The 16,123-nt window shown below is 41.0% G+C and overlaps 1 protein-coding gene across 1 annotated transcript; it reads right to left on the bottom strand.

Moving 5' to 3' along the window:
- Window positions 1-1,314: 1,314 nt before the first annotated feature.
- Window positions 1,315-14,634, bottom strand: ppp2cab (protein phosphatase 2 catalytic subunit alpha b). Its single transcript, XM_030069223.1, has 7 exons — window positions 14,259-14,634; window positions 4,688-4,897; window positions 4,065-4,238; window positions 3,778-3,867; window positions 3,115-3,276; window positions 2,402-2,520; window positions 1,315-2,164 (listed from the first exon to the last, which is right to left on the bottom strand). The coding sequence occupies exons 1-7, from the start codon at window positions 14,358-14,360 to the stop codon at window positions 2,092-2,094; spliced, it is 930 nt and encodes a 309-aa protein (XP_029925083.1). The 5' UTR covers window positions 14,361-14,634; the 3' UTR covers window positions 1,315-2,091.
- Window positions 14,635-16,123: the final 1,489 nt, after the last annotated feature.

The following is a 16,123-nucleotide window of genomic DNA, read 5'->3' as shown; positions in this document are numbered from 1 at the left end:
AAATATGAAAACAACAATTAAACTGGAAAAATTAAGATGTAACATTACTCCAACATAAAAGCCAGATTAAAAACAGGTCTTTAGTTTCCTTACTATACTACCATAGTTTCCTTACTATAGTATAACCTATAGTATTATAGGCTATACTTTGTTATTGTAAATGACTGAAGGCTTTGTATATGCAAAGCCCTCTGTCATTTACAACAAAGATATGGGACATTTTAGACCATATTGATTTATATTAATAATTAGAGACAGCCACCTTCATACTGTGTAGTTTCGGATATGCTTCATGTCTATGTAGAAGTTAAATTTGACATTTTTCAACATTTTACTTAATGTAGTGATGGCAGCCACCATGGAGTGGCGCTTTCTCTTTAGCCTACAAATAGGTAGAGGGCAGGCCTGTGGACAGGTGCTGGAGATAAATCCAGGTTACATGGTGCTAGTACATGAAGGCAGCACATCATTACCTGGGAACAGCTGTGACTAGGAAAGATGATTAACAGAACGTGGAAAATCAGTTGTGCTCTTCAGATGTGTTGGTGAGGAACATGTTATGTCATAGGGCATGCTGTTGTCCTCTTTCAATTATAAATTGAAGGGTACAATTTAAAAAAACTTTAGTGCAAGAGCTTAAATTCTACCAGTAAATGAGTACCAGCAGTTACTGTTGAGAACCACTGCCTTTAAGTTTGGTTGTTCACTGCAAGATCATGGTAAATGCTGAAATACATATCATGTAAATGAAGGGAATGGGCAAAGATCAAAGTGAGTGAATTCAGTGGCATGACTAAACAAAGCAGAGATACTGCTGAAAGCTAACAAGCTGCCAGTTGGTGCCAGCAGCAGGTACTGTCTGTCCTGTGCTCCTTCAGTGGCTTGCTGCAGGTCAGTCAGTGTGACTGAACCCCGCTGACCAGACAAATGTCTTATTGGCAGGCAGACTGTGTGCTGATAGGTACACAAATATACAATCCACATCAAATTTTCTTTGCATTTATACCAAACTATGCAATCTAATATTTTACTTACTGCTCCCAGTTAAATGAAGAGGATTACAGTCTGCAGACCTCTCCACAGTTAGACTAATTTCACAAATGTACCACAGACAAGACCGGCAGACCTGCAGGCCAGCTGGCTGACCTACTGGCTGGTTGGCCGGTTGGCTAACTGGCTGACTTCCAATTGGCTAAATTCAAGTCAAAATAGCCTCGCAGGCCAAACCTTCTCACCGGTTGCCGCCTGGCTCACACAGCCCAGGACAGCCGTTCAGTGTCACAAAGTTAGAATGAAAACAGCACACACAAACACTTCAAGGAGCCACCTTTATCTTTATTATTCAAATGATTCGGTTAAATACAGACTCTTAAATTCAGAGGGAGTCAAGTGAGTTGATGTGGATGAACACTCCATCATCTGCTGGGTGACTGCATAAGAAAGGTATTCCTTTCGATGTTTTACTGGAGAACAGAAACCTCACACACAAGTTGCCTGATGGGGGCTTTCTTGGTAATTTAAAAAAAAAAAAAAAAAAAATCAATGAAAAATCTTCTGTAGTGTGAAATCTCTTCATCTTTTTACTTTATGTTACATTTTTTCCTCAGATTTACAAAAGTGCAAAGAAATCATGTTTATATATTGAAAATGTGAAGGAATCCACATAGTAAGCCATGGCATGTGGGATTCAAACAGCTGTATTTGAAGTAACAATGCATCACTACTGCTTTTGTCTTGGACCTTGGTGCAGTCAGTCGAGCTGGAAGGGTACAGAATGAGGAATTCAAACCACTGCTGTTTTACATAGTGGGGAAGGGGGGTCAATACAGGTCTTCAGCAATGAATATTGTAATGGTTATGGCACACACCTTTTGGTCCATCCATAGACACAGACATTTGTTTATTTTTTTTTGCTAAATGCTTAAATAGGTCTTTGTGTGAAAATACAATGTACACTGCTGTGTAGCCCCCAGTTTCTGCAACCCCCCCCCTTTCTCTCTCTTTTTCATGTTGTTACCGGTTGAAGGTAGTTTTCATATAGCATGGCAATACTGGACTGGACTGGACTGTGCAGGGGTCAAAGGTCAGAGTTTACAGGAAGTAGTCTGGGGTGCGACGAGTGACATGGGGCTCTCCTCTGCGAGGCGCAGGATCAAACTGCAGGCTAGACAGAAGAGAACAAGCAAAAATTAGGCTCGTTAACCAATTATTATGACCACTAATATATCCTGACTGAAATCGCCGACTTTGTTTACTTCACTACTGAAAAGTTACCCTTTACTAAGCCTTAACACTTATACTGATTATGTAAACTACTTTACTCGGGCAGGCCTCTGGCTTTTAGAGATCCACAGGGATTAGATGCACTAGCTCTGTTTTTTGTGTGTGTGGGTGGACTTACAAAGAGTATTTGAGGGTGTCATCTAGTTCCATGATAGCTGCCTGGTTTCCACAGCGGTAGCAGTAGTTGGGAGCGCTGAATATTGTCACCACATTCCTCTCATGGCACCAGTTGTAACCCTGGGGGAAGCAGATGCATTATTCACCGGAGATACATAATTCAAGAAAAAAAAAGCTACTATGATGCAAATCTAGGCACAACAATATGCTCTTGAACTTGGAATAAGAGGGAACACTCATGTCATGACTATTTGCCCTGTCATTTTTAGTTGCCATGGTGGTAATTTCGGCTTTGAAATCTACATCTGTTCTCATTTTGGTTTTGTCTTTGTGGAAGCGGATGCTGCCTGAAGAAAAGCACCAAGCTTGAGACACTTGAGATTACCAAGACTCTTTTTACGTCTCTTATTTGCTTTGAAGTGCTTGTAATTTATTGCATCATTGATAGCAAATAGATTTGTTTTTGTGTGCACTGTACGGTTTCCAACCTTTCTATTTAATTTTCAGGGAATGACCACCAATCAAGTCTGGGTAATTTTTCTCAGTGAGGTTTGTAAACTCTACCAGCCACTTTGTTAAATTGCCAACAATCACTCACGTCCTACAGTGGCAGAATGTGGCCAGTGGATGTAAAGATAGTTTCCTGTCCTGAACGCAATCATACACACCTGCAGTATCTCAGACAGATGTACACACACACACACACACACTTACCTCCATGACCAGCTGGTGGGCACGGGATACCAGTGTGAGGCGGTTGGCGTGGTTGAATGTCTCGGAGATGTCCTGGCCAAAGGTGTAGCCGGCTCCACGAGGAGAGATGCCCCAGCCACCACGGTCGTCAGGGTCCGACCACAGCAGGTCACACATGGGGCCCTGCAGGAGGAGGAGGAAGGAGGAGATCTCTGATTAGGAGGAACACACATTTTGTCACTGGTGATACTCACTCAGAGCACTTGTCTTTAAAGCCACAATAATGAGTAAAAAATTAACTTCAACTTGGTCAGCTAATTCTGCATAATGTAATGTGCATATTTTTAACCACCAAAAATTGTATTCTCTAACATTTTTGTTACAAAATCCTATTAGTTTTCTCCCCGGAAACTGTATTTTTAGTGATTACTTAACTACATTAGAGCCCCTAGCACTAATCCCATCACAGATTTCTGAATAATCCTCCATTGTGACATGGTTTTATGTAAACTACTGGGGGTTAATATGGAGTACCAATGCAATCCATCACTTTTACTGACTAACATTAATTTCTTGTAATTTCTGAGTTCAATTCAGTGCTTCCACATACTTAGCTTTTAATTCCTAAATGTGAAGCAGCTCGTAACTTCGTAAAAGTGCAAACATGTCGATTACTGTTTTTACCTCGTGTGGCACTTCCTGTAAGCGGTCCAGTGCTCTGATGTGATCCAATGTATCTATGGACGGTGACAGTCCTCCGTGAAGACAGAAGATCTGGGACACGGAGACAACAGGACAAGAGCAGTATTAGTGGTTTATACAAACTGTTTTCTCTCTGATCATCTCTTTAAATCCAGCCTGACCTCTCACCAATACATCTTGCACTATGCTTGTTGTTTTTTTATTACACAGAGCTAGATTCAAGTTCATGCTGCACCATGAAGTTCAACTCAACGTGTGAGTTGTCTCACCTGAGAGTCTACCAAGGCAGTGAGGGGGAGGTAATCGAACAGGTCTGTGAAGTACTTCCAAACGTTGGCGTTGCCGTATTTCCTTAGGCATTCATCATAGAAGCCGTACACTTGTGTAATCTGTCTGCTCTCGTGGTTCCCTCTGAGGATTGTGATACGCTCCCGGTACCGTACCTGAAACCAGGGCAGAGAATACCACGAATTATCAAGAGCTGTCTGTTTGTTTGTTTTTGTCCCCCTCCTAGTCAGAGTTACATAAGGAATAAAGCACTGCTAAATGGCATGCATTCTACAACACTAGGAACAATTACAATGTTCAATGTTTACTCTCAAGCTACAAAGTAAAAATATTTCTGAATCCTACACCCCTAAATCTAGTTTAAAAAAGGTATTTATAATAAAACTGGAGAGACTGCTTGATTTTATATATATATATATATATATATATTTGATGTAACATATATTTCATGTCATGTAAGATTACATATATAAGCTGATCATTTCTTTGGAAATTTTTTGCTAGTGGCCAGCGCAGGTGGGGGTGATGAAGAAAATCTTTAGGCACCAGAATCGTACAAAGATGTGAGGACTTTGTCAGTATTAACAAACTGCTCAACACTTACCTTAAGTGCTACTAGTAAAGTGACGGTTTCTACGGAGTAGTAACCTCTGTCCACGTAGTCGCCCATGAACAGATAGTTTGTGTCTGGAGATTTCCCTCCAATCTTGAAGAGCTCCATGAGGTCATGGAACTGGCCGTGGACATCGCCGCACACTGTCACCGGACATCTCACCTCCTGGACGTTGGACTCCTTGGTCAGGATCTCTTTAGCCTGCAGCAGACACACACAAACATTCATTTGGAGAGTTTTGCAAGCCAATTATAGGCCTACATCCTGAAAAACACAGAAATACTGTAAATTCATCTTTTACCATGTAGCCATCATTTTGAGTTGCAGTTTTACTTAAACCCATCAGCATTACCTTTTTGTTGGCAATACAAACAACAGTTATATACATCTACTTGTTATCTACTTATTTTAACATTAAAATCAGTCTATCTCATCTGTTGTACATGTAGTGTTCCCATTTTACATAAGAAATGTACATTGAAGATGGCTGATTAAGTGCAGTCCATATTTGTTTTTCAAGAGCACCTCAACCCATGTGATCTGTGTTATGAATCATATGCTCTTTATGTTGCAATTTTACATTTAATTAATTTTTTCCTCTGTCTTGATTTCTACTGCAATTTCCTGCCAATATAACTGCAATTTGCACATCAGCCTCTATTGGGGTCCAAATAGCCACCAGGCAGTGATTACAACCCATCCCCCATCATCATGACAATCTCTCTAAGGAAAAAAGCCCCTACTCTGTGTGTGCCATTTCCTGTGGGCCTGCCTTGCGACCGTTGTGAAGACAGTACTAGTTACACCACAGCGATTCTCTATGCAATCAATTATGCTCTCCAAGAAACGAGCACTGGGTGTTTTAGAGGAAACACTGGGTGACTGTCGTCTGCTGATACAGTGCAAACAAGAGAAATTCACATGATGAAAAGACGATGTCCAGCAGTGGATGTGGATTTTTTCTCTGTATGCCAGCTGACGACAAGTCTTTATCTGGCATCAAGGCTTCTTTTAGACCCCATGCCACCATAATGAAAGATACTCATGCTTTTATTGTAAGTATGGTCATCTTCTAAAAGAAAGTGAATATAATTAACTATGTCTCTGTAAATGGCTTGTAAGTAGCAGTGCCCCTTGAGCCATTTTTTGAAAAGTTTATGAAGGGTTTTTTTGGTAGCATGTAGTACTTTCACTAACCAGGCGCCAGACTCTTCACTAGTATTTGGCAGATTATACTAGGACTTGACACAAACAAGTTTAAAAAAAAAACAAAAAAAAAAAAAAACAGGGCAGGCTTTTAAAAGCATTAATATTAAAACCACAGGCCTCCAGCATGAACTATTCCAGAAGTCTGTCTAGGAGCTTGGTAGACCTGTCTGACTGAGGGGTCAGCTGTGTGTGTGTGTATGTGTGTGTGTGTGTGTGTGTGTCTGTGTGTGTAGGTTAACAACAGCTTTAAGGAGCTTTGGAGGAAATAAATCCACAGCCCGAGAGCTACAGATGGAAATGATGCTGTGACCAGGACCTGAGCTGAAGACCAGACAGGACTGACACACTGAGCTGAGAGGGAGAAATGGAGCAAAATGAGAATGAAGAGAGAGGGGGGAGAGAGAGAGAGAGAGAGAGAGAGAGAGAGAGAGAGAGAGAGAGAGAGAGAGAGAGACACAACATCAAAACAAAATGGACAAAGGGAAGTTGATGGTGGGGGGGGGGGGGGGGGGTGGAAAGATGGAGAGATGCACACAGCAAACTCAATGTAGTTACACTTATGTTTTCCATCCTGCAGTAATTATTTACTCTTTCACCCATTTTTTTTTTTACGCCATGCCCTTCTTAATCTTGGTCCCATTCTCTTTGCATTGCTTGTGTGAGAGCCTGACAATTTCCATATTTGGTTTTGAAAATGGCTACACAAGCAAAATCCTGTGTCAATTTATGCCTTTTGGAGTGATAAGTTGTACTGAAATGACAAACGTAGCTAGAGAGAGTGTGAGAAACTGCCAGCGACAGGGTGCTGAAGCTGGCCTGTCTCTCTGGCAGATGGACAGAGAGCAGCAGAGCCACCGTGACCACAGTGACCATCAACTGGACAGGACTGCAGCACTGCACAATGCTGACCTATATTACATGCAAATGTACACATACATACTCCACGTGCCCATACTAACATGTGGCAGCAGGCCTTTCAATTACAGGACTGGCTGGCTGTCAGCCTGGCAGAGCCCTCTATCTCTAAAGCCATTAAGTCAATCAGCTAGAAAGAATATTCTGCATTAAAATGGAGCAGCTATTTATTTTCATTTTCAGATCCTAATTAATTTGAGTGAAAAATACACAGAGATGAGAGTAAAATAAATTAATCAGAGTAAGCAAAACAAATAGATAAACATTTTAAACAGGGCAGGTCAGTCAGTGTGACTCAGACACACACACACACGCACACACACACACACACAAAAGGTTGGTCCATCTTTTGATAACCACTGCACGCTAACACAAAACACAAACACAATAAAATCTACAGCAAGCCATTCATTTATAGTATGAAAATGTTATGCAAATAAAGCTAAATAAATACAATAAACTGGAGAAAACTGGACTATCTTCAACAAACTATACTGAGGACTTTCATTTTCTTTAAGTAACAAAATCATAGCCTAGCCATTGAGAGCGAGTATGAGATCCACTTACCTAAATACATCACATAGCTCATAAGTTTTAGTTTCCCCTAGTTCCTTCAAACTTTGTTGCAAAGACAGAGAAAAGTCACAACGGCCAAGTTTGGGCAGTAAAGCTTTGTTACAATCCAGGACAGTGATTTTTGTCATAGCCTAAATTGATTTTGGTGTGTGGACTGCAAAGTAACTCGCTCTGAGTGAGTTTTGGCCTACTAATGTAGCAGTGAGCAATATCAACAATATACTTGAGTGATGAGTGATATAGATAAAAATGAAAACTTATGCCCTTTTTTGTTAAATTGGTTGAGATCTTTTTTGTTTGAATGCTGACATCTTTGGCACAGAGCAATCATTGCTGTCCTGCACTGTGATCTCTTCCTCCTTTGATTTTCTGTATAAGTACTGCTGGAAAATGTAAAACGCATCTCTTCATATCAGGGGCTTTTTCCAAGGAAAGATCTTCCAGGCACTGGGTGTCCAGAACACGAAACCTTTCAGGAAGGAAGTACAGCCTCTGTGTTGTTATCTCTCTTGTGCCAGAGTAACAAAACATTTCTATGAAAATGTCAGACTATGACTTTGAGTCTACCTAAAGGCCTGAGAAGACTGTACACAGTATCACAAATGTACCATTCAGTTTCACTCTCCAGTGGTGTCGGTGCAAAGCCTCGGCATGCAAATTCTTGGCGTGGGCACATGATACATGCACCCGAAGGCCGGCAGTGCATTTTGCTAGAGCAAAAATCAGTTCTACTTTTGTGACAGATTTCCGTGTGGCCATCCAATCAGTGGAGATTGTCTTATGGCAAAAACTGGGAATTTTGCATTCAACTTCTTGAAAAGCCGAGACAATTTTGTCTCTACACACAGGGCACAACGCAAATGGCACAGAACTGGCAGTGCACTGTCTTTTCAGACTTTTATGCTGTGAGTTGCTGGTAAGGCTGTGGCAACACAACACAGCCACTTCATACAAAAGCAGAACTGTCCATGTCCAGTCAAGGAGTTTCAGCCTTCGGCACCATTTCCTTTGCTGAGAATTTGTCTTAACTCATCGTGACATTGTCTGCAGCGAGCTGCTTTACCATCATTACTCATCATGTGGCCTACAGCTATGCAACCTCAGACTGACTGTATGAGTAATATGAAAGTCAGGTATTATTTCTTTCCCAGCCCAACTCATCTCATCACGCTGTATCATTACTTGGGTATTGTAAACTTGGTATGAGGCCTCCAAACCACAAGCGTGGTCTCTCCTCTTGTTTCATGCAGCAACTGGCATTAGAAATACATAATATTTTCTTAGTCCTGTGATGAACATTACCCAGGCAGTAATTTTATTTGAATACAATTTTTTGCCCTTACAGTCAAGATGTTTTGAGGCTATGACTTTAACTCTGAATTTGCTACTAACTGACTTTCCTGGTTGCTTAATGGTTAAATAAAAGGCCAAGGCCTACAACACCCAGGCCTTTATAGCAGGTTGTTATAATGAATGACATCAGCTGTAAGCAGGGAACTCTTATGACTAACCAGTGACTCCCATCTGGCTTCATAAACTATTAATCAGCAACTTAAATCAACTGGGGCCTCCTTTAAAAAAGTAACCTTCGACTTGACCCAAAGTTTAACTGTATAATCCTGTCAGAGCATATGACCGGAGACAATAAAATATCCACAGCATTCATACTTTGTAAAACACAATTAAGCTTAGGCTTTTGATATATTACATAAAACTGGAGAGAGTCAGTGCAATGAGAAGTGCTTTTTCTGGCATGGGGCAACTTTTTCATAACTCACAACTTAAGCTTGGATTTGGTAAGAAGCCCATATTTTTTGTGAGAGCCTTTTAGGGAGAGGATCACAACTTGCAGAGAGGATCCCAGTCTGGCTGTGAATGAAAAGGATGATGGCAGCATTACATAAGTGTCTCGCTCATGGTGCCAACCACACCTGCAGCAGAGAACGCCATGGAGACGCTGCTGGGGAGCGACTCTGGCTCAGATTATAACCGTGGTCAGGCGTCACACACAGCACAGTCAACAACGAACTGCTTAGCTGAGTGCTGAGAAGTGAAGTCAGCATTTTCCCAGCTGCCGCAATATAATCCCATTACACTGAGTTAAGCGTGGCCAAAGGTCTTCTTGGAGACAACCTGAGGCAAATTAAGCTTGAATACTGGGTTCAACAAACAACCATAAACAATGACATCATGCAAGGAGTTTTCTGGTAGTGAAGAGGTCATCACTCTCAACAGCACCATAATCACGGTGGGAAATAAACACCAGCCACCAGCCAAATGATGGGAGATTTCGCCCAAGTGTGGTTAGTGTGTCCATCATCATAGTTCCTGAATTTTGCTGAGTGGCCCTTAGCAATCTTTTAGTGTCAGCATCAGCACTTTTGCCTTCAATCTGATGTTGTATTGCTGCCTACTTTCATGTCTTTTACATTTTTCCCCTTGTAATGGAATTATAATATTACTAGTTCTGTTTTTGCTCTGCTGAATTGCGCTTTAATGTAAGCTTTGTTTTCATCAAAGCCAAATGTTTGCTCCAGCATTTTACAACTTTGTTAAGCGATGTAAAATGCAGTCATTACCATACCATTCAGTTTAGTAGGTAATAAAGCTTCATTTGGAAGTGTTTTTCCATCCTAATTCATTTTTTGCAGGTACAACAATGTTATCAGCTGGAAAACAGAACTCCAGTCTCTGTGGTCAGTGAATATAAAAGTTCATTTCCTGTGCTGAGTACAGTTGTATGAAAGTGAATTTTGCATGTACAACTGTCCTTCAGTAAGTTGAACAACTATAACATAATGACCAAAGACCAAAGTCTGACCCACTTTATATCATATCATAATATTGTTTATTCAAGTGTTATGAGACGAAACTTGGCAGAAATTAGTGTTTTCCCAGGTTTAAAGGAACACAAATTGGCCAGGCTAAAATGTTAAGAAAATCTGTGCCTCACAAATGAATCAAGGGAGCAAAGAACCCAAAAACAGGGCAGAAAAAATTATGTTTGAAAAGTTATATGATCTTTATGGGCATTTGTGAAGGCAGGCATCAACAAGGGTCATGGAAAGGAATTCTTTTCTTGTTTGTTTTGAAAAAGGCAGCTGGAAGAGGCACATGTTAAACATCTAATTAAATCTGATCAGTGTAATAGGCAGGAGGACAGAACCAAGTTCTGCTGAACAGTGGTTCCCCACATGCACCTTCATTAAAACACAGCAACTGGATAAACACCATGAAATTATGAAACACATGACGTCATGACTCTAAACAACCTGTGCAAAACAAGTCAGCAGCCATGAGTTGAAGGTGTTTCCACAGTGCTGGATGCAGAAATCTGTTGGTTGGTATTCCCTTTCCCCCAACATTAGGCAAAGACAGAAATGTCAAAACAGCCAACCTTTTCTGAGGAGGTTTCTGGAATGCGGAAATGAAAAGAGTAGGGATTACACAGCACATCCGACTCCTCCACACCCCCGTACATCCCAAAACAGAGCTACTGTCTCTCTGAGTCAACCTGAACAGTGTTATTCTGAGTCACATGCTCAGATCCCCCTTAGCAACAATGGCTTTGTTAGTGTTAGTGATGCAACTCAGAATCAATCACAAATGCAGCTATTTTTAATCAGGGAGGCTGACTGGCTGTTGCGGAGGCGCATTCTGCTGAATACATTAACCAAACTCACAGGGGGACAGACGGATGAATGCAGGCAGGCGCTAGTTTGGAGCAGATGAGCTCTTCAGAGCTGTGATACCAGAACTGCCTTGGGCTGAAGGCACTGTAGAGGAGTTACACTGCACAATGGCTTTCCCCTCTCCTTTTTCCTCAAGACTATTTTTATGGCATCTGTGCTACAGTGGAGGGGACATGGAAAGGAGTAATAGAAAATAAACAGGCAACAGAATATTTGTGCTGTGCTGTGTATCCCTGGTCCCTGCATCTTTCTCACAGATCATGCTCAATATTTGTGATTTCTAGTTATCCAGAATTATATTTCACCATTCACAGTTTAATTTCTCTTGTTCAAAGGACCCACAATCGATCTGTTTTTCTAATTGAACACTGTCAGAAAACAGAATTATGAGGACAGAGACATGTCAAAGTATATCGTAATCTGAATTCAAGTCCTTTAAATTAAAATACATGGGCATTACCTCTGATAAGCAGTCATCTCAAAGTCATCCACAGCTCCTAGCAGATGTAATAGCACGAAATGAATAAAAAACCAACAACCTAAAACCAAAACCGTACTCAAAAATAAGGGTGTCAAATTTTTTCAGGCTGGGGCCCAATTGAGAATTTTTCTCAAATAGCCAACCTGAGCACAGGAAAATACACTGTTGCAGCGTGCACCCTGGCAAGAACACATGGGCTCATGTGTCTTGACCCAAAGTTTAAGAATCAAGGACACAATCTGAACTTTTGGAACCAACGATATGAGAGCTGAACTAAGAAAGAGAGCAAACGTCGGGAGTACTAAACCACTTGAGAAAAGTGTGCCCTTAACCTTCAGCCAACAGAGCTCCAAAAATGGTAGTGGGCCTTTTTTTCCCCAGTCCTTTTAAGAGCTGAGAGGGAAAGAATCACACTGTAGAAAAAAAAAAGAAAAAAAAAAAAAAACTAAACCAAACGAGGTGTCTTAATCAGTGTTTATCCCTGACTTTGTGTTGGACCACAGCATCCATGGATGTTCAAAGGTGGATGCTCTTCTTGGTGAACAAGACAACAATACTTTGCACAAAAGACTTGACACCAACCAACACTAATACAGTGAGGAGACTGCCTGAATGCCCCAAACCATCATTTTGAAGCAAGCTGTCTGAAAGCTACAGTAAATGCTGTCCATCACGTAGTACTGGACTCTCACCAGCTGATAGCCATCTTTTTACCTAAAAATACAGTTGGAAACCAGCTACTAACAATGTACCTTGCACTTCTAGGTTCATTTTTTGTCTGGTATTGCATTTTTTGTCACTTCACTTTGAGCTATTTTCAGTACAGTTACAAAAGACTAAAACATCAACTGTGAATACTGGGTGTTGATGCCGATGCCTTAGAAATAAACAGCAGGAATTTCTTTCTAGATTCAACATTATGCACCAACATTCAACAATCATACGGGGTGATGTCGGTTGTGTAAGTGGCAGAGTGCTCTCAGTGGCCATAATGGAATGCAGCCACAAGACATGCTGCATTTTTAGTACTGACTGAAGTAAAGGACAATGCAAGTCAAGGAAACAGCTACAAAATATCTCCAGATTGAGATGAGATGTAGGCATATCAGTGTCCCGGGGTGGATTTTTCCTTTAAGCCCATACATCTGCAGTTGGAATTCAGCAGCCAGTCTGAGAGAGAAGGATGTTGGGAGGAGATTGGGGTTAAGCTGCAGCTCAGACTAGACAAGTCTGTGGAATCTGATGATGGGTTGCTGATGTCTAATGATGCCTTCTCATTGTCAGTGGATGGGAGAATCGCAGCACAAACACACCTAGTGACTAAAAACATTGTACCTTTATGCATTTGCTCTTCAATGTGCCTTTCAGTGAGTACAACAGTAGAATATGCTTTAATTCCTAGATTACTAACATTATAACAGTAAGGAGGTCAAAGGTCAGAGCCACAGTGCACTGACGTTATTCCTGTGACCCCAGAATAACCACTAGACAGAAGAGCTATGAAAATAAAATAACAGTTATTAGCATCTTTGTGACAGGTGCATAGAAGATTAGTCTGCACAATGTGTAAACAATGCTCACATAACTGGTCAATTTCAGCTAAAGATACATGCACTTTTGGCTCACGAAAACTCTCTGGATTAAACATCACTACGTAACTTTCAGTAAGAAACACAAATGATTTTTTTTTTTTATTCTCTCTAGTCTGATGGGAGCATTGTTTTAGTCCAATACTTAGTAGATTACATAACCCTCTACATATCCACCTGCTGTCCTTTAACTTGAGGAGTAAATCAAAACAAGAGGAGCAAAGTGGGGTCACCGGTGATTAATTAGCACATTCAGTAGTTATGTTTAACCAAGTGAGGAATGCAGTGTCACATTTATGTATGACAGGTGGTGATTGTACAGCCTACTAAACAAGCCAGTCTCACCACTTATTGACTACTGAGGTAATTTAGAAGCAGAAAACAGGACAGAGGTCAGAAGTGAACTGCAACCTCTTGCCTAAACTGAGACATATAGATTCAGGGTTTGTATAAGAGGGTAAACACCTAAAACGCCACCTTTTTACTTACAGGGTAGGTTACCCACATTTTCAGGGCTTCAACCTGGTGTAAGTTAGATGAAATGGGGTGTTTTGGTAGTGAAGACATGTAAAAACGCTGCTTTGGCTGAGGCTTACACATACTGGTGGCTGGTTACGTCAGGATGCGCACCAACTTGAGGTCATAACTCACCTAGATTTTAGTCAAGCCGCCATGAAAGTGGCTATAAAATGTAATACTAGTCAACCTCACTCCTTCAAGCCGGGTGTCTTTCACTGCCTGAGCTGAGTGAGATGCTCCTGGTCGCACTGACAGTCTGGATGAGGAGGGCTGTAAATGTGGTATGTGATTTGAATCCACAGTATGGCTGTCCCTGTCTCCACGGTAAACCCTCTATAACGATACACGCTAGCTATGCCACCACAACCAACTACTAATGCGTGGTTTTAGGCAGGCGACGGGTAAAATTTCCTAGAGATAGCTAATTTACCACCCATGCTGATTGGCAAGTAACAGGGACAGAGCAATGAAATGTACACTATAGACGCCATTTTAAGAATGTCTGGAAGGCGGCGAGGAGGAGGGAAAAAAGACGTTGACAGTAACTTGGGGTGAGGGGGGAATGCTAATTAATATCTTACCTTCTCGCATAGTGTTTTCACTTGGTTCTCCGTCAGCTGCTTGCATTCGTTGAGCTGCTCGATCCACAGATCGATTTCTTTCGTGAACGCCTTTTCGTCCATTTCTGTGCGTTTTTTTCCCCCGAGGTCGCTGCGTTTGTTCAGTCAGCTGCTCTCTAAGCTAATTTCAGGTTTAGGAAGTGCTGTTTCCCCCCCTCAGCTGTTCTCGTCGTTTCCACCGCTTGCTAAAACGCCCGGACCAGGTGCTAATTGGTCTCTGTGAAAAGACGCATGTATCTCCGGCTGCCAGTTATGATTTGGCTGAATTGAAACGGAGCAGAGAGAGAGAGAGAGACGTCAGCCGTTAACGTCCCACCCTGAAGCTCGGTGTGTGACAAAGCGGCCGCAGCACAGCTCGAGACTTCCGCCTGCAACTTTCAAAATTAAAGCCTAATTTCTTGGCTCGTATGTTTTGAACGACAACAAAGAGACAGAATCATTTCGAGAACAGTTTATAGAAGAAGAAGCTTTGTATTATAGTGCCCTTAAAAACAGACTTGATAAAGTGCTTTGACAGACACAGCAAAGCAGAATTTTCAGAAAGCCAAATAATAATAGAAAGCGGCAAACATGTGCAATACAAAATGAAGGTAAAATCAAAATATGGTAAAAACAGGAAAACAAAAGATGCAAACTAGAGAGGAAAACAGAAGGATAATGAAAGATAGAGATAACAAAAAGATTTAAAAAAAAAAAAAAAAAAAAAGGCAACAAAAAAAGAAAAAGAAATATATAATGAAAATAAAAATGGGTTTCAAAGAGTGATTTAAAAGAAGTTACTGATTCTGTAAGTGTTACCTCGTTGAACTGTATCTCTCTGTTTTCATGTGTTTTCATTTCAGCAGTGTTCATTCATTCATTCATTCATTCATTCATTCATCTTCTAAACCGCTTATCCTCACAAGGATAAGCGGTTTTTAAATGGCTTCTATGGCATATTAAGCATTTTGTATCTGCCCCAGCATCACAAACAAATTAGCCTACATGTGAGGGAGGGAGCCAAGGTAAGAGAAAATCAATAAACTTGTCAGCTGATCCAAATTGTAATTTGGAATTTTTGGCAATTCATGCTGTGCTGCTTGCTTGAGCATTAGCTCAGATATCTTGATGTGTGCAGCACATTGTTTGCATTTAACCAGTTAAGGCAAAATACAAATTACATGCGTGTTACAACACAATAGCTGTTTTATTTGTCTGACTGTTCAAGTATTTAAGTGTTTAAGAGTTTAGGGTGGATTTTTCCTTTAAATATATGCATTTTCTCTGATTGTATTTTAACGAGTTCATGTTTACTCTTCCTAAAGCAGATTTTAGCGCTGTGATTTTACCTCATATCAAGTAAAACTTGAACAAAACAACTGAACCTGTACTTCATTTTGACATTTTTAAGCGTTTCCGCCACTTTAAACTGTAAACAATCACACTTCCGGCTACCCTCTGGCTGTTTGTGTCAGACTTGACGCAGCCGCAGAGCGCCGCCCGACGCCAGTAGCAGCCGGAGACTGATGACAGCAGCGCTGCCATTGGCTGCTCTCCCTGCGCTTTTATTGGCTCGTCGATTAACAGAGAAGAAGTTACCAAGCTCCACCAGAGAGAATACATCACTCCCATGAAGCATGTTATAGTTTTGTTTTTTTCCCCTTTGCCAACTGTGCCAGTGCTTTAACTGCAAGTCTACCTGATGAAATTTACAGAGGAAAACAGAAAACCTTTCACTGGTGTTTTGCACTCAGAATTTGAGGGTTCATTTTATGATGGTCTTGTCATAGGTACTGGCTATAATGTAGACTGTCACACATCACAGAAAAAGGCAACAATTTTGGTAT

Source organism: Myripristis murdjan, chromosome 14 (assembly GCF_902150065.1).
Source record: "Myripristis murdjan chromosome 14, fMyrMur1.1, whole genome shotgun sequence".
Lineage (NCBI taxonomy): Eukaryota > Metazoa > Chordata > Actinopteri > Holocentriformes > Holocentridae > Myripristis > Myripristis murdjan.
This window is presented reverse-complemented; position numbering and strand designations above follow the sequence as displayed.

Coding starts and splice junctions, on each gene's coding strand:
- ppp2cab (XM_030069223.1), bottom strand. CDS start 14,360: ATGGACGAAAAGGCGTTCACGAAAGAAATCGATCTGTGGATCGAGCAG. Junction 4,239..4,687: donor CTTTACTAGTAGCACTTAAG/GTAAGTGTTGAG, acceptor CCCTGGTTTCAG/GTACGGTACCGGGAGCGTAT. Junction 2,521..3,114: donor CCCACCAGCTGGTCATGGAG/GTAAGTGTGTGT, acceptor TGCTTCCCCCAG/GGTTACAACTGGTGCCATGA.